General features: G+C 33.7%; 4 protein-coding genes and 1 long non-coding RNA gene across 7 annotated transcripts; 3 read left to right on the forward strand and 2 right to left on the reverse strand.

Annotated features, from left to right (window-relative positions):
- Positions 1–1,098: 1,098 nt before the first annotated feature.
- LOC108204679 (uncharacterized) lies at positions 1,099–9,843 on the forward strand. Of its 2 annotated transcripts, none has more exons than XM_017374242.2 (12): positions 1,099–1,425; positions 2,415–2,565; positions 2,810–2,887; positions 3,064–3,179; positions 3,377–3,430; positions 5,038–5,125; positions 5,272–5,364; positions 6,193–6,233; positions 7,402–7,455; positions 7,544–7,707; positions 8,814–8,883; positions 9,224–9,843. In XM_017374242.2, the coding sequence occupies exons 1-12, from the start codon at positions 1,330–1,332 to the stop codon at positions 9,347–9,349; spliced, it is 1,131 nt and encodes a 376-aa protein (XP_017229731.1). In that variant the 5' UTR covers positions 1,099–1,329; the 3' UTR covers positions 9,350–9,843. The 2 variants fall into 2 exon arrangements, with proteins under 2 accessions (XP_017229731.1, XP_063935918.1); XM_064079848.1 differs by having other exon boundaries at positions 1,180–1,425; positions 2,801–2,887; positions 9,224–9,563.
- An 890-nt stretch (positions 9,844–10,733) lies between these two features.
- Positions 10,734–12,590, forward strand: LOC108204680 (short-chain dehydrogenase/reductase 2b). Its single transcript, XM_017374243.2, has 5 exons — positions 10,734–10,842; positions 10,912–11,149; positions 11,370–11,447; positions 11,586–11,771; positions 12,034–12,590. Exons 1-5 carry the CDS (start codon positions 10,820–10,822, stop codon positions 12,409–12,411), a joined length of 903 nt encoding a protein of 300 aa, XP_017229732.1. The 5' UTR covers positions 10,734–10,819; the 3' UTR covers positions 12,412–12,590.
- LOC135147126 (uncharacterized) lies at positions 11,369–11,675 on the reverse strand. The gene is made up of 2 exons (XR_010284636.1): positions 11,540–11,675; positions 11,369–11,483 (listed from the first exon to the last, which is right to left on the reverse strand). It is a non-coding gene; the product is annotated as an uncharacterized LOC135147126 (long non-coding RNA).
- Positions 12,591–13,833: 1,243 nt separating the features above from the next.
- LOC108205197 (F-box/WD-40 repeat-containing protein At5g21040) lies at positions 13,834–16,251 on the forward strand. Its single transcript, XM_017375038.2, has one exon. It carries the CDS (start codon positions 14,283–14,285, stop codon positions 15,942–15,944), a length of 1,662 nt encoding a protein of 553 aa, XP_017230527.1. The 5' UTR covers positions 13,834–14,282; the 3' UTR covers positions 15,945–16,251.
- A 574-nt stretch (positions 16,252–16,825) lies between these two features.
- Positions 16,826–21,009, reverse strand: LOC108205313 (uncharacterized). 2 transcript variants are annotated; one of them, XM_017375232.2, is made up of 6 exons: positions 20,888–21,009; positions 20,660–20,770; positions 19,637–20,010; positions 19,058–19,153; positions 17,440–17,499; positions 16,826–17,361 (listed from the first exon to the last, which is right to left on the reverse strand). In XM_017375232.2, exons 2-6 carry the CDS (start codon positions 20,757–20,759, stop codon positions 17,155–17,157), a joined length of 837 nt encoding a protein of 278 aa, XP_017230721.1. In that variant the 5' UTR covers positions 20,760–20,770; positions 20,888–21,009; the 3' UTR covers positions 16,826–17,154. The 2 variants fall into 2 exon arrangements, with proteins under 2 accessions (XP_017230721.1, XP_017230729.1); XM_017375240.2 differs by having other exon boundaries at positions 20,870–20,978.
- Positions 21,010–22,413: the final 1,404 nt, after the last annotated feature.

A 22,413-nucleotide genomic window follows, 5' to 3' on the forward strand; every position in this document is an offset into this window, starting at 1 on the left:
TTGATGGTCAGTTGAACACAATCACAAAATCCGAGACATATCAAATTACTAAATTAAAAAATAAGTTCTATTGTTAAAAATAAAGCTATTCATATGAAAATATTTATGATATACAACTAACGAGTTTGATGCGGACGAACCTGTGTTGTTGTTCGTCCTATGCCGAGTCGATTTGTGATTCTTAATCTTGATTCATGTACACTTCATCTTTTGAAATGAATTGTGTTCAGTTTAATTCGACATATACAGAACTGTCAAGTGATATAAGTCAAAGTCTAGTCAAGTCGTGTCATGCCAACTCAGCTCGCTTTTTTGAACGGGGTTCCTAAATTTTTTTTCATTATTATCAAGTTTATCACTTTCTTAGTATGGATAGAAGAATTATAGTACTAATTTTTGTATCAGTTTTTTATTCAAATTGTTAACTTTTGCTTATTCTATTTGCATCTGATCGGATAGAAGAATTATGGAACTAATTTTTGTATATATTTTTTGTTTAATTATTTGCTTTTGCTCATTGTACGTCCATTGTATAACTAAAATCAAATTCATAGCAATCAATTTTTTAAACGGAAACCTAATAGATGGTTCGATTATAGATCCTATTTTTGATATCTAAAATCAAAGATATATAATTCCGGTTCGAGTATTAATCAAAATCCAAAACGAATCGAATCATGACTGTTATTAATAAGATTGATAAATTGTATTAAAAGTCATATTTTTACCACTGTTTTAATATTTTTTGGAATGAGCGATAGTCGTACACTAATAACATAATATTTAAATATTGATAATTAAAATGTGAACAAGTACAATTCTTTTCACTTTCCATAAAAGTTAAACGCATTATTCCACCATGAAAAAGTTGATTTTTTAAAACTGCAAAAAGTATACACATGGGGGCCGTTTGACTAAATTTAAAAGAAGTGACTTCTTGCTTAAAATAAAAAAGTGGAGTTAAAGTGAGTGATAAATTTTTTATGTTGTTAAGTGTTTGATTATTTTTGAATTTATAAATTTTTCTAGTGAATGAGTGAGAAGCAGAAAAAAATAAGCTGGAACTTATAACTTCTCAATTCTCCTGAAGTCCAAAATAAGCCTGTTGCTTTTTTTTTTCTTAAACATGGGTGTAACTTCTTTAATCCGGATTTTGCTCAAAAGAAGCCCATGCTTCTTGTTCCCAAGTAGCCCAATCTTGATTAATTTTGTTCATCAAAATTTAGCGACGCAATAACTTAAAGTTATAATTTCATCTCAAAGCTGCTTTCTTTGGATTACCCACCTGAAAAAAAAACTAAGGTAGTAGAGTGACAAAGCTTGAGAAGAATGAAGCTGATACCTTTGATTTTAATGGGCTGTGGAGGGGTGGGCCTTCAATTGATTCATCACATTGTTTCTTGCAGATCCCTTCATGCCAATAAGGTCCACTTTCTTGTTCTACGTTTTATTAATTTCAAATTTCAAATATATGTATGTTTTATTAATTTATTGTTCTTGAAATTTCAGTTACTTGCACAGTATTGTAGTTCTAGTAGTTGATTGTTTGACATGAAATTCACATTGTTTTGATCCTACTTTATATGGGGTTTTCTTATTTTTGTCAGAGTAGTGACTGTTGATTTTCGAGATTATTGATTGCATATTTTGTAATTTTAAGTGGAATGTAGGATATAAGTGTAGTAATTAGCTGTTTGCAACTTTATTATTCTTGATTATGATTGCAAGTATTTTGTTGTGAGCTTGTTGTATTTGATGGTTTTGACTTGGGAGAGAATTCCCTGGTTTCGGGTCATGTCAGTTTAGCGTTGTTTAAATTCTTGTTTCTTAGAGTTTGCTGAGATTTGAGATTATTAACTATTTCTTCTTGGAGGAATGAAATATTTATAAACCAGTTACTTCGAAACATAACCAGATTTAAAAAGCAGCTTCCTGTCATCTTCGGAGTTTGTTTTGGATAGTGCCAGACACTGTATCTCCCAGCATCAATCGTAACAATCTTGATTTACATGTGTAAATACGCCTAGGTTGTAGGTAGTTACCAAAGTCATATTAATGAAATTTGGGAGGAATAAAAAACTACAGATCAGAGAGAACAGAATTTGGGAGGAGAGTTTGAAGTTTTTTTTCTCTTTACTATTTCACTCAAAAAAAACATGCCTACTTAAATTCCGAAAATTCGTTTGCTTTAACAACAAAGAAGTATAGAAAGTTATATTGCTCTAGTGACAATATCTCAAAGTAATATATTTAAATTAAAACGAAACTACATCAACATATTAGCACTTTGGTTCTTGTAATGTTTTGTGACAATACATGTTTGTTTTGATCTATCATTTTTCCTTATAGTTCTTAAATTTGGTTTATTTAGTTAAAGATTAATGCTTTATGAGCGTTTTATACTGGAGTTACAGGGAGTGCGCTTGCGAGTTGTGGGACTATGTGATAGTAAATCCTTGCTTGTTGCATCAGATGTCTACTCCATGGAGCTGGACGATTCTATATTGTTGGAAGTTTGCCGAGTCAAATCAAATGGTTCTTCTCTGGTGACACTTGCTTCTTCTGGTATTTCTCATACTCTTTTTCTTCTCATGATGAATTATAAGTTGCCATCTCATTTGGACGCATGTTATATAGAGATTACATTTGTTGATGTATGGATCATTGTCTTTTGCTGTATATATTGGACACTTTAAGTGATTTTAAGACAAGGCAATAAATTATAAAAGGGAAACTAAACATGTACATGGATAGCTTATCAGCAGTTTTCATGTTTTTCCCGACTTTCTAATCTGGTTAGTTGTTGCAGGTGAACATCAAGCATATTCCGGTCCAGAAGTTATGAGAAAAGTCATTGAAATTGCTTCTTTATTGGGTAAATCAAAAGGTTTGTGGACAAAATCTTTAACTACCAACACTTCTTCAAGTAAAACTAGTGTACTAGTGATATCTAATTAGAACTTGGCAGCACATTATCAGTAATATAGTTCTTGAAGTTAGTTTGAAGTGAATTATGTTAACGTGCTACTCTAAAAATTGTGTCATGAGTTTGTAATGTGACAGGTTTGACAATAGCTGATTGCTCTGCCAGTTCTGAGACTATCGGAGTACTAAATCAAGTGGTTGATCTGGGTTGCTGTATTGTGCTAGCCAATAAAAGGCCTCTTAGTTCTTCACTGGTACTAACTTCTAAATGTTGTAGTATATATATGTATATAGAACTCTAGTTGTCTTGTTCAAAAAGAAGGCGCACTGCTAACAGTTTGCCCACAATTCTATGAGCCAAATATAATTATGCTTTTTAATAGACTGTTGAAATTTTTGCACGACTCTATATATGCTTTTGAAAATTATTTCTGTATATTGTTATTTGCAGGAAGATTTTGACAAGATATATGGGGATCCACGTCGTATCCGGCACGAGTCCACTGTAGGTCATCTTTTTTATTATGGTTGCTTAAGTACTCATATGTATATTGTTTAAGAAATTGCTACAAGATGGTGAAATTTCTCTCTGCTAATAATAGTGCCAAAATTTGGTATTGGTATTATAAATGAGCTCTCTCTCTCTCTCTCTCTCTCTCTCTCTCTCTATATATATATATATATATATATGAGGTTACTGGATATCAGATTAACCTGATATAAGCAGGTCCTTTATATCAGGTTAAATCAACTTGTTTACTCTTTTAAATGAGGTTAGGCGAATTGTTCATCACACGTGGAAGAAATCTACCGGCTGCTACTCCATTTTCACTCTATTCCCTGAATAATCACCCTGAAGAGGCCAGAGCTGTTATGTGAAATCATTAGGAATTATAGCTCGTGGGTCATGAATATACACATTTATACGTTGGAGTATATAGACTATAAAACAGTTGATTTGAAAACCAAACAACTGAGAATGATGGGACCCTCTACAGCTATGTTGCGTTGTCGTTTGTACAAGTAAAAATGGTTTCCAGCGTCGTTTCACCTTATATAACACAATCCTTATATGAGGTTAATCTGATTTACTTTTCTCTCTCTCTCTCTCTCTCTCTATATATATATATATATATATATATATATATATTGCCCCCTATCTATGAGTGTCTGATTTTCTGAAGGTTTGTAGCAAGTGCAAATTAATACTGTTATCAGGGGTCAATCCCCATTCTTCAATAATATATATATATATATATATATATATATATATATATATATATATATATTCTAATTTCTCAGTGTAGTCTTTTCTTTTGAAATTATTTAATCTTGCTGCTCCTTCTCTAAAATATACTAGATGCTTCAGGAGCTAGCAGCAGATACAGTTTAACTTTGTTCAGAAGTATTTTGAAATAGCAACTAATCAAAAAAAAATAAATAAATCAATTTTCTCCTCTGTTCTACGGAAGAGCACCCTTTTCAAATTCTTCAAAAAAAAACTTTACTCCAATCTTCTTACTACATTATAAAATCCTGCACATGTATCTGGTACTGTGGGGCATGCTTTTGCTAGATAATCAATTACATAATTACAAGTAGTCACAAATTATTCTAATTTATTTCATTTGTATAGAAAATTTATCATTTTGTGATTAATTTTTCATCCTTCTATACTGCAGAGTTCACATTTATTCTTCCCCTGTGTTTGTCCCTTTTGTATTTTGCCCAGATATTTGTTTATCTGCCTTCTCATTCCTTAGGCTTAAGGCAAGGCCCAGGAAAGTATAGGCTGTCCCCGGCTCCATTTTGGCCGGTCCGCAATATGCCATGTCTGCTTTGGGGAACGGGGCTGACCACGCAATTACCTTGCAGAACTATCCTTGCTTCTTGTTAAAAATATAATTATAGATCTGCTATGAGTTCCTTCTTGGCCCTTTCTTTTGTTTTTCCTTTTTTGATAGTCAAAATCTTTCTGCTCAATCTTGCTTAAGTTATTAAATATCTTAACAACAATGTGAGTATCACATTGCAATCTAGAATGTAATGTCTTCTTAACCTATCTATTGCAGATGATATTTGTGGAGGAAAATCTGAATTTTTAATTTTTAGGTTGGTGCAGGACTCCCGGTCATTTCATCCTTAAACCGTATACTTTCATCTGGAGATCCAGTCAACCGTATAATCGGTAGCTTGAGTGGTATTGATTTATAACTCTAAAATTGTGGTGTGGTGTATACCAATTTATTTTGCCCTTATTGCCGTGTAAATATTAATACATTATAAAACATCACTAGCATTAACCTAAATGCTGACAGCTAATTCTGTAACTATTTTACGTAATAGGTACATTGGGATATGTCATGAGTGAGGTAGAAGACGGAAAGCTGTTTAGTGAAGTTGTTAGAACTGCTAAAACTCTGGGCTACACTGAACCAGGTCAAATTACTTCTTGCAGTACAGCTTTGAGAATATATTTTTTATGACTATCACTCAGGTTTTCTTGTAAATAAGAATATCTACACACTGATGTATATGAACTGTGGTTTTTGTCTTGAACCCCAATTGCGGGTTCAAAATATCTTGTCATTCTTTATACATCTTCTGTACTTGGGTTTTACCTGATACTTCTGAATAAGGCTTGGTGGTTACTAAAAGATGTTTATTGAAGCTATGGATGGAAATGCATATGATTCTCGCTTATAGATGTCTTTGTGTTCTGTATAATATTGAATACATGTCTGGAACATATTGTCATTTGTTTAAAGCTTCTACTCTATATAATCTGCATTTGCTTTCTTATTTTTCGTTTTTAACTGTTTTGCTTGACTTGGATATCAACTGTGTTTTTTTCATAACGTGTAGTAATTAAATAGGAAACGAATGTGTTAATACTTGATGAAAAGTGAAATGTTCTTCTGGTTTATTCTCCTCTAGTATATTATGGTATTTTCTCTATAGATTTGTTGTAGCTCTTAGAGGAGGCATGACAATACATATTACTCATATGCCCATGCAAGGGTTATCACCCAAGTTTCCACAATCTAGCAGTGCACTTTTTAAATAGTTTCTGTATGATGTCCGTGGCGTTTTGAATGTATAGTGGTCTGAGACCAAAATTTCAGCTTCTTGACCAAACTTTAAATGCAGACACGCTGTAGGACACTCAGGTTTATAAAATATCATCACAAATGTGGTTCACTTAGCGGGTACCTGTTTTCTGTAATCTGTCTAGACAATTGTTTTCATATTCCTTTTCTTTTTCAGATCCTCGTGATGACCTCAGTGGGATGGATGTCGCAAGAAAGGTTTGTGATGAAGTATCGTGATTTATTTTAATACTGGGTTTCAGTATAAAAGCTTCTCATATTCGTAAATTGACACAATTCTATGGTGGAAATCAGATTAAGCAATTATTTTAGTTTCTTTCAGAAAATTAAAAGGACAGTTCTGCATAATATATATACACATCAGCCTTGAAATGACCTTTGAAAACTAGGTAGCCTGCAAAATGTTTCTAGCCTTTGAGGATTTTAGTTCTATTTTATTATTGATGTATATGTTGTGTTTATCAATGCAATATATTTCGTTATGGATGAGGGTAACTTAGGACTTGCAGGCTTGAGGTTTCTTGGATAAAAAATTTGGTCCCAAAATTAAAATTATTTGTGACAATCAGGGAATAATGTATTCTTGGAGAAAATGGTGTAGAAATTAACAATGCAAATATTTCTTCTGCAAAATGTTCTGTTTCCTTTCAGCATGATATATAATATCTGCGTATCAGATATAATCTTTGCAGTATGTGCTATCGGCCCACACTTAGTAGCAACATAGGTGCTTTACTAGGTTGAATATCTTTGACCTGGAGGGGTCCATAGCTTCTTTGCGAGTACGCCGAGTAGTTTAAGTACATGCAACTACTTTGACAAACCCTGCTCCTGCAGTGACTTTTGAACATTTGGATGCTACTCCACTACTATCAAGACGATTACCACCAATTGCTTATATCCAGCACCAGATCCCATAGATTCACATCAACTAGGTTTTTACTTCAAATTGTTATCGATGAGACATAATATAATTGTGCAAAGGATCGTATATATTGGTTATGATATTGACTGCGAATACAGTCGTATGTGATTTCTGGTGCTTAATAGAAAAATTCTATCATATTTTTCAAGCTATAGTAAGGTCCAGATAAGCCCTTAGTACCCTGAGTTTTAAGGAGAGATGTAAACTTAACATGCTATTAGAGAAATAGTGAGGGAGAGTGTTAAAGATATAATATGATCCAGTTACGCCCTCCCAATAAAGCATACTGACATAAACCACAAAATTCCCAGCAAATGATATATTCAATTGCAGCTTTGCATTTCTAGTGCAGTATACAATTGCTAACAACTTGTAGCGAGCAATTGATCAAAAATTCTCGACAACTTATATAACATGTCCTTTTATTGCTATTGAAAACAGGCGTTGATCCTTGCTCGACTTCTTGGGTTACGTATCAACTTGGACAGCATTAAGGTGATTCATGTTACTGTGAACTTGAGTTTGTCTACATTCTACCCATATATCAAAGAACTTAGTTTGTTGGTTATGTTTTGTCTTGCAGATTGAGAGCTTTTACCCCGAGGATATGGGACCCAGTGTAATGCCTGTGAATGACTTCATGAAAAATGGCCTTCCATTGCTTGACAAGGACATTGAAGATAAGATTAAAAGAGCTTCTTCAAATGGAAATGCCCTGCGTTATGTTTGTATGATTGAGGACTCCAGGTTTGCACTTCTTCTGTGGTAAAATTGTTACCATATGTCAAACCATTAGGTAATACCATTTGTACTATAACTTATTACAATCCAATTCTGCATAGAATACTGACTTTAGTTGGCTATATTCATCGACTAAGAGGTCAAAATACACATGCCAGGTTTGTTATACTTTTTTTCTTGGCGGAAGTAGGTGAGCGTAATATATAGCACTGGTTTTTATTTGCTCCTTTCAAGCTTATTACATTACATAAGCATATTCAGTTTACATGCTTGATGCTATACTAGCTTTATCTCGTAAGAGGATAAGAAAGAAGAGAAGTCTCATGTAAAATAACTTCGCATATAGAGACAGAAGCTTGTACCCGTACATAGTCAGTAGCCACTTATATAGAAGCAAGAATGATTGCTAAATCCCTTTGATTTGGCCATTGCTTACCTCTATAATCATTCGTAACTAGTCATCTCTCTGGCAGACTAATACAAAAGACTCGCTGAATTCTTGATTCACATTGTTTTTGGTTAAGAAGTATTTGTTGTATGTAACATTATGTTCAAGTGTATTATAACCATAGCAGTGGGTTTGTTTATGTTAGCTTTACAAAGCCAAAGCTCATGTTATGAGAGAATCATAACACATTATCTGTTATGTTTCTGCCTTTTTACTTTACTCTACTCCATGCTTGATCGCCAACGAGATTGCCTCAGCTAAAGAATTTTTTGAAGTTCTTTTGTCTACTAAGAAGCAAGATATATTTACGACCTTAAATGTGCAAACCTTGTTTCTATTATATCAAAGATATGGAGGTTTAGTGAAAATAATATGATAAGTCTTCTTCTAAAAGGTGCATGCCAAAAAAAAAAAATCCCCAAAGAACACGATGTTGGAAAGTTGGTCTTATGAAGGAACACAAATAATTAGTTTTAATGTTAGCCTCATGTTTACTTTTTCTTGAAAGTTAGCTGATCACCGCGTACATTTATTTCCATGGTGGATACTAAAATGTAGCAAAATGGGTGTTTATATAATATGCTTATGGAAATCGAGAGGTGACTCTTGTCACTTTTAAAATATCCTTTTTGCATGTGTTCATCATCTATTGCGCTTTGATTAGGTGTGAAGTCGGAATTCGAGAGCTTCCTAAAGAATCTGCTTTGGGTAGGCTAAGAGGAAGTGACAATGTGGTATGAACCCTCTTTGTGAGCCTTGTATTTTCAATTTTTCACTGATGTATGTTACTCGTGTCTCTCCAATTTTTTCTCGTCACAAGGGCAATTTTTTATTTTTTGATGTTCATCTTGACAAGTATGAACAGTCTTCCATTTTTTTCATTCTTATTCATTGTTCATTGCATGAACAGTGACAAACTTAATACTGCATACAGCAGGAACTTAATGATGCGACTTTTCGAATATTTCAGTTTCCTTCTACTGACTAAGATGACTATTTAGACATGCATGTTCGATGCCGTCTTGATTTTAAGTTTGAACTAAGATATATGTTTAAATCTCTTTTGTACAACAGCTGGAAATATACAGTCGATGCTACAATCAACAGCCATTAGTTGTACAAGGTGCTGGAGCAGGCAATGATACTACTGCAGCAGGAGTCCTTGCCGATATACTTGATATGCAGGATTTGTTTCCTTGACTCGAACTCACTTATAGTGTTTCTAGCTTTACCGGAGTCTCATAAATAGTTGAAGTTGCTATATGTCATTAGCAATAATCAGGAGTTCTTTGGAACTACTCAAAAAGAAAACATCTGGTTCTTGATAAAGTTATCCCTGAACTTTGTAAACGCAAAAAGAGAGATTCCAACATATGCTCAATCGAGAATTAGAATAGACACTAAATGTGGATCTCATACTTGATTTCTTGTGCATGTAAAATGCTGCCATGGCTTTCTTTCGAGAAAGCGAAAGAATGTCTGCTGCCTGGAGTACCCTCCCAAGACCATAACAGTAAAATATGCTGATCACTGTTCATTAGAAGCAATTTCCATTTCGCATAAAAAATCAATTTATTTAGCAAAAGAATGACTCGAATGTTGTAAGTATCTACAAAACATGCTATTATATTGGGAGAAAAGCCCTTGCAATGTTTATTAACTTAGTTTATATACACGAATTCTTTATTTTTGTATTGGTTGTCTGCCGTATCAAAATTGAATATGCCCGGTCTGAAGCTTATTACGAAGTGATATCACTGTCATCCTAGGCATTCTTGCTGTCTGTCTGTTATATATGATCACATATCTGCAGTCTGTTATAGTGAACGAGTTTCTTGAAATCCCCTGAGCACTCACCAGCTCTAACTGCACACACAACAGATACTGTAAGTGTTTCTTGTAGCAAATATATTTACTGTGTTGATACAGAGGTTCTTTTGATAGAATGTGTGATTATGTTTAATTGTTATCAAGTGCAGCCTTTCTTTTCTTCACTGTAACACAGTGACCATGTTTGTTATCTATACTATATTGTGCAAATATGTGGCTGTTGGTTTCTAGTTTGGTACGGTAAATTACAACCGTTAGATTACTTAAATCAAATTGATTATTAATGTTATATTAAATTTTCTATATTTATGCTACTATATGTCTAAGGTTTGTATTCCGTCAGCAATATATTAAAAGAAATTATTAATATAAACACACATAAGAAAATCAGTGTATCGCATAACAGAAAACATTTTTTTTTTATTATGAAGCCAATTACTTTTTGTTTCGACATTTCATTAAATAACACGTGTATATATTAATTACTTGTTTTATCTACTGAAAATAGAATCAAGTATACATTCAACTGGACTGATTATACTTTAAAATTTAATGGTTATATCGAAAAACTCAATATCGAGTACAGTACAGAAGATATGGTTACAAAACTACTGATAGATTTCCAGTTGCCCATGTGCATGAATTTAAAGTCTACCATTCACTTATCATATTATTTATTAATATAAATAAGTGGAATCTTTTTAGGCCTCCAATAATATAGTAATAATTATAGTGGATTCCCTGTTGATGATAAAGACACTCTAACAACTAATCAGATCATTGGCCAAGGCAGAAACATAACCCAAGAAATCTCTGCCTCTCTCAAAGCACAGCAGCATAATGGTGGTTCATGCAACTCAAAGGTAAACAAATGAATCTACTGAAGTTCTGAAACTATTGATCTATATGTTAACATGTGTTTCTATGTGAAGGTATGCAGTGGTGACAGGAGCCAACAAGGGGATTGGATTGGAGACGGTGAGGCAGCTAGCAGCAGTAGCAGGGGTGACTGTTGTTTTAACAGCCAGGGATGTGAAGAGAGGAACTGATGCTGTGGCTTCATTGGCTTTGCCTAATGTTGTTTTTCACCAGCTTGATGTTCAAGATTCTGACAGCATCCGCTCTCTGGTCGATTTCATCTGTGCCAAATTTGGAAGGCTTGATATTTTGGTATGGTATTTTTTTCGCGACTTGTTGCCCTGTTGCCAAAAGGGTATCAAAGACTCAGAAATGACAGAAACATATGTTTTTCACACTGTTTCTATATAAATGTTTGTTAGATCAGAAGAAGCAATAACCTCGAAGTCATATCAAGAAAGAGCTGTGAACTAATAAAGACTATACCCCTAACTTTTGCTATAGTATTTTCATGAATATATTGTTCTTGCAGGTAAATAATGCAGGCGCTTCTGGAGTGATTGTTGATGAAGATAGCCTAAGAGCGATGAAAATAGATCCTGCAACTTGGGTAATTATGTTGCATTTTTAAACAGCTCTCGGATACCTATATAGGAACTCATTTGTTATTGGTCTGGGATTTTTAACAGCTCACAGATATACACATATAGGAACTTATTTGTGATTGCTCTGTTGCAATTTTAAACAGCTCTCAGGCCAAGCGATGAACATGATTCAAGGTGTGATCAAAACAAGCTATGATAAGGCAAGAGAATGCCTCAACACTAACTATTATGGGGTAAAGAGAGTTACAGAAGGACTTCTGCCACTGCTAAAGCTTTCCACTTATGGAGCAAGGATAGTTAACGTTTCTTCCCTCCGGGGTGAATTATGGGTAAAGCCATATTCATATAACTTATCATCATCATAAAGTTTAAAACTTTCCTAGTATGGGTGTTTTATTTTTTTCATTTCTATGTTTCTGATTTTTGTTATCTTCACCTGAAACCTAATTTATTAGTAAAATTTTAGCTCTCCCTGCGCGCGCGCGCGCGCACACACACATATATACACTATAAAGTCTAGACTCACTCACACCGAAAACACCCAAAATCAGAGATACGATTCTAACAAACAAAGTTTATTGTTTGGTGCAGAGGATCCCGAATGAGCAAATAAGAAAGGAACTTGGTGACATTGAAACTCTAACTGAACAAAAAATTGATGGGATAGTAGATAAGTTTTTCCATGATCTGAAAAATGACATGCTTGAAGTGAATGGATGGTCTATGATGTTGCCAGCTTACAGCATTTCAAAGGCTACTCTCAACGCGTATACAAGAGTTCTTGCAAAGAACTATCCTAACATGTGCATCAATTGTGTACACCCAGGTTATGTTGATACAGACATAAATTGGCACACTGGAACATTGTCAGTAGAGGAAGGTGCTAAAGGTTCGGTTTTGCTGGCTCTTCTACCTGCTGGATCCCCAACTGGTCGTTATTTTGATCAAACTGAAGTTGCTAAGTTTTAGTTCCTCTTCTTGTTATGGACCAGTTTTCCAGATTCGTCATAGATAAATAGATGCTTTTTCTCAACTCCGGTTGTGATCAAGCAATTGTGGTATGTCTGGAAATGGAACAGTATGGATCTGGTGTTGTTATTGTATTGATGAACCTATGATTAAATGAAACTAAATCACATTAGAATGCATCCTTTCCTAAAGATATAGTTTCCAGATATCAATACATAAAATCTTTGACACTACATTACAAACCTAAAGATTAAGGATAAATAAAATATCAGGAATGAAATTTTATAACTCAAACAATCTATTCTTAAGTTTAAGTAAGGCTAAATCATACTATTATAGATAAATTTAAAGAGATGATTATTTTGAGATGGATCCTGTTAACTGACGAAAATATTTATATCTTTAATAGTTAATTTGCCTTCAACTATCATATTAGTTTTTCTCCTGTATCTTTAAAAACTACGATTACGGTTCTCAAATAAAAACATACAAAAATTCATCATATACAATTCAGGGCAAACATCCATTATACTTCATCAGACAAACCATTTGAGGCATCTTAATTTGGTTGTGACTTGTCAAGATATAAGAACAAGTAACACATAAAATGTGTCTTAAAAGTGTCAAATTTCACATGAAAGAGAACTGTAGTTGAATACCAAACATGCGATTTATATCAATACACAACATCTTTCTGCATTACAAACTCAATATTGGAGATAGGATGTGAATTTTTGAGTTTCTGTTCTCAAAATTTTGGGATGAAATTTTTATAGATAGGATATCAAAGTGATCGCTATTCTCGTCAAAAAATATCCGATGACTATTCTATCTTTTATGGGAATTCATTTAAATCATTATAATCATTATACATATCAGTCTATCACTCTGAAAATTTTTTGTGAGATCCGTGGACAATTTGATATAAATCTTTTATAAATCTACCTTTTCTTTACTTGCTCTTGTTTCTAAAAAAATTCGGAGTTAAAGCATTTTCAATCATATAAAATCCTTAGCTAAAAATTATTAATACATGCTATAAATAAAAAAATAAATATAATTAACCTCTTAATGTTGATTGTTGACTGTATTTGTGGAACCTAGTTGTAAGAATGCTCAAATTTATAAAAAAATGACATATTATTTATTATCATATTGAAATGGTATATTCAGTTTATAATGATTTAAAATAACAATAATAGTGACATATGAAAAAAATAAATGGGTGTGATTAAGTCTTTAAACTTCCAAAATATATGGTCTTCATAGTAATTTCCTCTTATATTTTTTTTTTTGAATAAATTTTCCTCTTATATTTAATATTTATAATATGTTTCATTTTTAAGATAGGCGAATAATCCAGCCCGGTTTTGTAAGTGTGTGTATACAAATATGGCCTTTTCTGATATTTCATCTCCATGGTTCATTCTTGAAAAGAATCCCTAAATTTTAGAGTGTTCATTCATTCATACTATATCCGAGACCAGGTAAATTACTTATATAATTCAATCTCATTCACACCCTTATTACTCTCTTGCTTTTTCTTTATCAATCTTTGCATCTTTATATATACACATACATAAATCTGTGTGTATATATCTTCAATTTGTGTTGCAATTCTTTAGGGTATTTAGATTTAGGTTCATAAAGTTTAAATCTTTTGGTTTCTTGATCAGTTTGTAGTTGCTGATTGTTCAAGAATTCAATTTGGGCTGTTTTATAGTTCTTTACATTTAGGGTTTGATATTTGTTTGGATTTATATAAAAGGGGTGTGATTGAGCTGTTTTATATATTGTAGTTGTTGTCTTTTTTGTAAATCTTGAGTTTTAGGGCTCCAAGTTTGGATTTTTCGAAGGCCCGTTTATTTTTTATGGCCTATGAATGCCAAGAAAATTTAAAGATTGAATTGGTAGAGGATTCAGGGGATATTTCGAAAGTTCGTGATAGGGACATTGTTGATTTCAAGTTGGTTGATGTTTTGGGTCGTGAAAAGAATTTGGTAGGGAATTTGGAGTTGGAGATTGAGCGTTCTGAGAGAATTGTATGTGGTAAAGGAATTGTTGTTGGGAAATCGTTATTGGGGAAATCTAAATTGATAAATGAGGCAGTGGCTAATTCATGTCGGTCAATTACTGACCTTCCTCCGGCATTAGTATCTGAGATACTGAATTGCCTTGACCCGAAGGAGCTTGGTATTGTTTCTTGTGTCTCGACGTCTTTGTGTAAGGTTGCAGCAGAGCATCATGTTTGGAAAGAGTTTTACTGTGAAAGATGGGGACTACCGGTTGCCCCGGCCGCTTTGGGTTCTGATTATTCTGATGAGAAGTCGTGGAAGGAATTGTTTGTAGAGAGAGAGTATAGGAGTAAAACATTTTTGGGAAGGTATAGTATTGATTGCCTTTATGGCCACAGAGAACCTGTTCGTGCTGTGTTTGTTTTGAATTCCAAGAAGCTCATATTTACTTCTGGTTATGATTCGATTGTTCGAATGTGGGACTTGGAAGAAGGTACGGCCATATCAGCTTCCAGAGCACTTGGTTGTACAATTCGAGCTGTTGCGGCGGATACTAAACTGTTGATTGCTGGAGGTACCGATGGTTTTGTACATGGTTGGAGGGCAGAGGAAGGACACCCTCATTTGTTTGATTTTAGTGGTCCTCAAAATCAAAATACAGAATTTCGACTTTGGGAACATGAAGGGCCTATCACATGTCTTCAACTCGATTTTACTAGGATCTTCAGTGGTTCATGGGACATGACTGTTCGTGTTTGGGACCGTTCATCTTTGAAGTGTTTGACAGTCTTGAGGCACAATGACTGGGTCTGGAGCCTTGCCCCTCATGTGACGACATTAGCAAGCACATCGGGTTCAGATCTATATGTTTGGGACATTGATAGTGGGACTCCTGTTGTCGTCGTTAATGATGCCCATGTAGGTAACACTTATGCATTGGCTCGAAGCCATACTGGGAAGCTGCTGTTTACCGGAGGAGAAGATGGAGTGATCAAAATGTATGAAATTACTAGCCAATTGTGTAACAATGTTCGACAGGTTGCGAAATGGAATCCTCACACTGGACCAGTTTATTCTCTCGCATTTGAGTTCCCATGGCTTGTCTCAGCTTCAAGTGATGGAAAACTTTCACTCATTGATATCAGAAAGCTTTTGAAGAAAAGTAAGAATTATTCATCAGGAAGTATTTCAAGGTTAAACCATGAAAACAAAAAGTTTGTGGAACCGCCACAGAGGATGTTACATGGTTTCGGTTGCAATTTATTTTCTGTGGATATTGGTTCTGATCGTATAGTTTGTGGTGGTGAAGAAGGAGTTGTTAGGATCTGGAACTTCTCGCAAGCACTGGAGACTGAACAGAGAGTCCGTGCTCTAAAAGGAATACGTCTAGAAAACCGAATGAGGCGGCGTAAACTCCAAACTGAGATGAATGGTAAAGGTGCAAAGAAGAATCAGATGGGTGGTGATAGGAATGGTGTAGGGATCAAACGTGGGGTGAGTGGAAAACTGAAGGCTTAACTTCAATTTCTTTGGTCATCTCTTCATTCTGGGTTAGCTGGAAGCTGAAGTTAATTGCTGATCACAGTCCCTTATTTTCGCTAGGTGAAACAATAAAGATGTATCAGAGGATCCGACTTGGCTAATTCTGATGTACTTTATATTGACGATAATCTTACATTGTTTCTACCATGTCTAATGCTTTAAAAATGTTGGTTTAAGTTCTCCTAGACTTGATTTATGTCAGTCATGAGCTGATAATTTATTTTACAGCTGTAGATTTAGTACTGGTGATTTTCAGTTGCAGTGTATGCTCTTTTCATGGTCAGTTAGATACCATTGCTTATCACTCAATGCTTGATAAATTATACTCCCCCCGTCCCTTCCATTTATTTACACTTTCCTTTTTGATATGTCTCGTCCAATTCTTTACATTTCAAAACTTACCAAATATGGTCAATGGCTCCCACCACTTCTTCACTTTCCTTTTCACACTACTTTTACTCCACTATCTCTCTTTTATACATTAAAAATCAATAGGTCCCACCACTTCACCCACTTTTCTTTTTCTTTTCAACTACTTTATTCATATTTCTTAACCTCCGTGCCCAACCCATTCACCACCACAAACTATACGATCAGAATACTTACTTTCTGCAAGTCATGGTTACCAGTTACCACCTGTATCAAATGCATCAAGAAATCGAGTGCATCAAGGGCATGTTCGCCAAATAATTTAAAATTATACGAAACTGGTTTTCCTTAGTAGAGCAGGTGTTGTTACAGTTTTCATGGAAGCTTAGAAGATCAACATGTGGACAAAATGGCCAAATATGTAATGGTCAGTTTGAGAATTTGGATTTCATTTGAATTCCTGAATTTGATCAAATGACCTGTTTGGATACACAAAAAAAGTTGGATTTGAATTTCATTTGAAATCCAGGACATTCAAATATTAATATAAAGCTGAGAATTTGAAATGACACCTCAAATCATGTAATTTGAGATCCAAAATTTAAAATGAAATACATGTCAAACGCAATATAAAGTAATTTGCTCTGAATAAGCATTATAAAACAAGGGAACCCTTAACTAGCTAGGAACTTGTAGATGTAAATATCTGGCCGAAACACATACTTTCTCAGCATCAACAGTGGAGCATATAATGGAGCCAAAAGGTAATTAAAGGGGCGGTAAGAAAACCACATGCACAGCACGGGCTTTGTATGCTTTAAGGGGGAGCTTGGCTGGCTTCCTCGTTAACAAAGTTGTAACTGGTGTCGTATGTCTCAAATTCATAATCTGCATCAAGGCTCTCCATCGTCTTTCCATATCTGAAGTGCTTCGTCCCCATTGTAGTGAAGGGCATTAAACCAAAAGCTCGAGCTGTTTTAATTTCTCTGGCCACCTTTCGCTGGGCTTTAGCACTAATTTTGGTCTGCTTGATAGAAAAGAGGGAAACATTTACAATTTATTACTGATTTTTGTGTTAAATCTAACTTAGTGATAAAATTACCTGGCTCCTCTTGATGATAATTCCAGCATCTGTTATGAAGTTGGCAAGAAATCGCACATTCTGTTTGTATGTTGTCATGAAAAGTTAGTAACAATGCAATTGCTGTGAGATGCATAAAAGATTTAATACAATACTAATGAATATGCGCAAATATATGACATAAGTCTGTAAATCAATTGCAATATCTAGGCAGTTTCATCACTAGTTCAAGTATAACAGTACAATTCATCCATCGGAGAATAACAGTGCATTCCTGTTCTTTATTACTGCCAAATGCTTTTAGTTTTGGACAAGCTGAACTATGTTGTTGACGTAGACTATGAATATTTTTAGTGTTGCAGTCACTGGATCAAGAAGCTAGAAAGGCACTGACCCCATTGGAGCTGACAGAGCAAAGGCCACACAATTTTGCTAAAACAACTGTAAAGGCACTTTTAAGATTACTCCTAATACACACCTAACTGACTAAAAATTCCTAAATGGTTTTTGTTCTTTCGGGAAATACCTAAATATGAAGTATTTAAGCTGACTGTGTTCAGTAAAGATAAATGGAGTATGTGCAAACTAGGATCATCCTTATCTAACACTTAACCCAGAATATGAAGCTGCTAAGGTAGCTATTACACATCTTACAATATGTTTGATTGTGGTTATTTCAGAAAGAAGTAATGCAATATAACTAGAAATGCAAAATGAGTTGCCAAAACGACCTCAGCGAGTAAAGAATGAAGAAACGTTTTACTAAAAGAGCCGCGTGACTTGCGTACTTCCTATAATTTATTTAAATCAAATCCTATAGACTTGAGGCCCAACAGGTATATGTTGTAATTCTGATGATGGTGCAAGTGTAGTTGGACATGGCCATACACCATTGCCCATTAAATCAATTTCTACACGTCATAGTTGTTATTACATAATATATTTCACAAGCCACCAAACCAGTTTTACTTTGGAGAACTCCAGCTTGCTGGCAGGAAAAGGTTATAACAGACTTTTGTGCTGCTGAGAAAGATCTTAACAAACTTTTGTGTGAACCCTTCACTTGCTGTCTCTTTGTTGAAATCAGCAGCTTAAGTATTTTAATACTTATTTAAATAAGCGTCGTTGGGGGCTTGTCTTTGAATAGCTATGCTCTGGACTCGGTAATATTACAGGCCACAGTCAGGCCACAGTTTTGCACTACCAATATGTACCATCTGCTTGACATTATATCATAAAGATACACAGATATACAGGGGTTTAATACACGGATATTCTTTTGCAGTTTAAAGAGTATGAATTCTTTACATGGTCCAAATATACCGATATACATGACATGAGTGTTTTGATAAACAAGATTGAATGTAAATGTAAAAACATGTGTATACCATGACATGATAAACAACAGCTCGAGGTTCAAACATTATCATCTTTGCGAGACAACTTATAACTATATAAAGTGACAAGATACAAAACCTTTTAATGATTAGCTGAGATGTGAAAGGAAAAGATGCAACAGCCCTCAAATCTCAGATTTTTCTTTGAAGGATTAGAATAAAACCAAGAAAACTAACCAAAAAAACCCCTCAAAATCTGAAATACAACTTGAGTGCATTAAATATGAATGGTACATGCTTACCCTGAAATCAGCCTTTCTCAGAACTTCCTCTGTTGTTGTTTCAAATTCCTGCCTTTTATTAGGTTCCCATATGCCTGGTTTTTTAATATCCAGATCCTGCATGAAAAATCTCCACATAAAGATGAAAAACTCACAAGTGTACCACCACATAAGAAAAAACAGTACAATTTGACAAAGATTTTAATGCATGGACCAAAACCATCAAGAATTTGTATTTTAGAAGGCAATACACTACAGAAGGTAGAGGAAACTTGCACCTTTTTCTATTTTTTGTTAACTGAGAACACACACACACACACACACACGCACACGCACACGCACTAATAAGCTTTGAAGGGGAGCAACCATTTTCATTGAAATATAAATGTAGCATCTACAAATATAACGTTGGTTGCATGTTGCTAAAAGCCATGTGTGAGATCCCAAATGTTTAAAAGGAAATTATTAAAAGAAAAAGTACTTCACCGCGTAAAACATATAGCTTTTATGCTATAGGAAAAAAGATCAAGAGTCTATATTGGTGATGTATGAGTTAACTGGAAATTGACAGATCCAAGATTAGATCATTCATTTACATACCCTGAGCTCATAAGTGTCCCCAATCCGACTCCAGTTCACGTCCGGCCTGTACTCGTATTCTGGATCTTCAAAAATTTCAAGAGCATCATAGCAAGTGGCAGCTTCTTTTAACTTATCATCCATTCCATCTGACAAGGTGTTAAAACTCTCATCCAAACCATCAAAAATTTCAGATCTGTTATCCAAATTAAATCTGCCACCAGAATTGCCATAATCAGGATGATTGTGAGCCCTCTCAGCCCTATCTAGCCTTCGGAAGAAAGACTGCTGACTTGGACTGTCATTCAAGCTATTCCCAGTGAAACCTCCAAATATTCGCTGCTCAAAGTCATCTCGAGTCTCAAATCTGTTGTCACTTACATTGGCTTCAGCACCTGGAAAAGGTATACCAAAAATACATTTTATTTTTCCCCAGCCTGTTTAAATTTGAATAAAACTTGTTGAAGCCTAGAAGTAAAGCATAGAAGTAAAGCATAGATCAAGTAAAGCAAAGTAACATGTAACATCAAGATTCAGCAATAACTTGTATCACAACTAATATGATGTCAAAATGAGTCGCATAACGCATTATATCCTTATTACCCTAACCAACCTAGACTTTACAGCAAGGACATAACTGCCTAACATCTAATTATAAACAATTAAATCCGCTCAACTCGCAACTACTTGAAAACTTATTTTCATACAAAACATGTACTAAAAAATTAAAATTCATCAAAACATCCTAATAAAAAATAAATCCCTACTCATTACGAGGCCGTTTAAATGGTAAGATTTCAATGCATTCAACAGAAACCACAATAGACGCCTTTTCTATCTTATTTCTAGTAACACTCTAGTTTATAAACCAAACATTCTAAGTAAAAATATCCAAACACTTAAAAAATTACAAGTCATATTATCCGAACACTCCAATACTTATAAGTTATAATTCATCTTCTACTTATCACTTATAAATTCATAATCCCCTTCTTTAGTTTTTTACTACATACTACAAATTGAATAGACAATAACAAATCTGACCTGCCGAAAAAGCCCTAACCACGACTCGAGGCCCGGGGGTTCTCAACTGATGAGACAGCCCGCCATTGAAAGACCTCAATGCAAATTGAATAAGCTTCATCTTCGTATAACCTATAAAAAAACTAACATCACATCAAAACATTTCAAAGCTTTATTTCACACAAGCAACTGAATTCAGTAGAAACACTGTAGAACAAAAAGTAGACATACAAAAATAGATACAAGAACCTGAGAGAGAAGTATGCAGAGATGGGGTTTATGAGAAAATGAAGCTAGACGGAGCTAATTTCTAAAATCTTAGGGTCCGAGATTTTTTTACCCAATTTTTGACATGGTTTCTAAATTGCAATATCGAGAATTTAAAAATACTAGTCTTAAGTGTGTGAATATGTAATTTTGGATTTAATTGTTTATAAACATTTAACATTTAATATTATTTTATTAAAATTTTTAAAATTATTAAATATTCGTATTATTCCTTGTATGAAATTTATGATAATGTATTAAAATTTGATTAATCACTTAATTATATTTTAGTCTTTAATCTTATGTGATATTTGTTTCATGGGATTATATAAGGGTTTAGTTAATAAATATAATTTTTTCACTATAATCCTATATAAATAAATATTTGATTAACACATTTAAAGGAGAATAATTAATCTTATATATTAATCATCAAAATAAACGTAGTATTAAATGCTACATTTAATCCTTATAATTAAACATACGATTGAATGATTTAAAATTTTATAAATTTTGGAATTAATAATGAAGTATTATTTCGCATGGTAACTAATCTTGGGACTATTATCTCGCGAAACAAATATTGTCATGGAGATTTAGATTTTATAATATATTTTCATATTGTAAATGAGCAGTATATATAATAAACATTTTTATCATTTATATGTAAATGTTTTCTTGACATTAATATGTGTTGATGCATTTTTGATTAATTTTAAATTATATTTTACATATTTTATATTTTTTCATTCGTAAGGAGAAAAAAATATTATTTCTTCGTGTTTGTCTTGTGGTGGAGCACGCTAAAGTTAAAAAAAAGTTTTATTATGATTCAAAGTTTTATTATGATTCGTGCTTGTCTTGAAATGAAACACTTAAAATTAAAAAGTGATATGTTGTTTGTCTCTCATTTTTTATATTTTTTTTATTTAAAAGCTTCAAAAATTTCAAGTCAAAAATTTAATTAATATATTGAAGGAAGATTTGGCTCGACTTAGCTCCCGTAACAAGTTATATTATTTTTTTAAAATCTTAATCGAAAATATCACACCCCGATTATACTCTCTCATTATTTATAGTTTTTATCAAGCTTCTATATATGATTATATTTCTCGAACCACTACAATTTGTAGCAAATGTCACATCATCGGTTACCATATTAAAATATTACATTCCATTTATAAAACGTTGAATATAATAACATGTTATATAATAGTAACAACTACATTTTGATTTTATATAACTGTGCACAACTGCAAACATAAAAAGAATGCATCGTTTTCTTCACGAGGATATAGTCTCCTCTCAGTCATTGTCGCTCAGTTGATCTTCCAAACAACATATATGTAGCAATTGGGGATCATAGAGTGCAGTTCCTCTGCGCTATAATCATTCGAAAATGTTTGAAAATGATGCGTGCTTTTTCTTTAGTTAGAGATATAGAAGGAGGAAATTACATGACTACCTTTTATGCTTCCTTTTTTTTAGGATGTTAACTTTTTTTGACG

Source organism: Daucus carota, chromosome 1, assembly GCF_001625215.2.
Source record: "Daucus carota subsp. sativus chromosome 1, DH1 v3.0, whole genome shotgun sequence".
In the NCBI taxonomy this organism is placed as follows: domain Eukaryota; kingdom Viridiplantae; phylum Streptophyta; class Magnoliopsida; order Apiales; family Apiaceae; genus Daucus; species Daucus carota.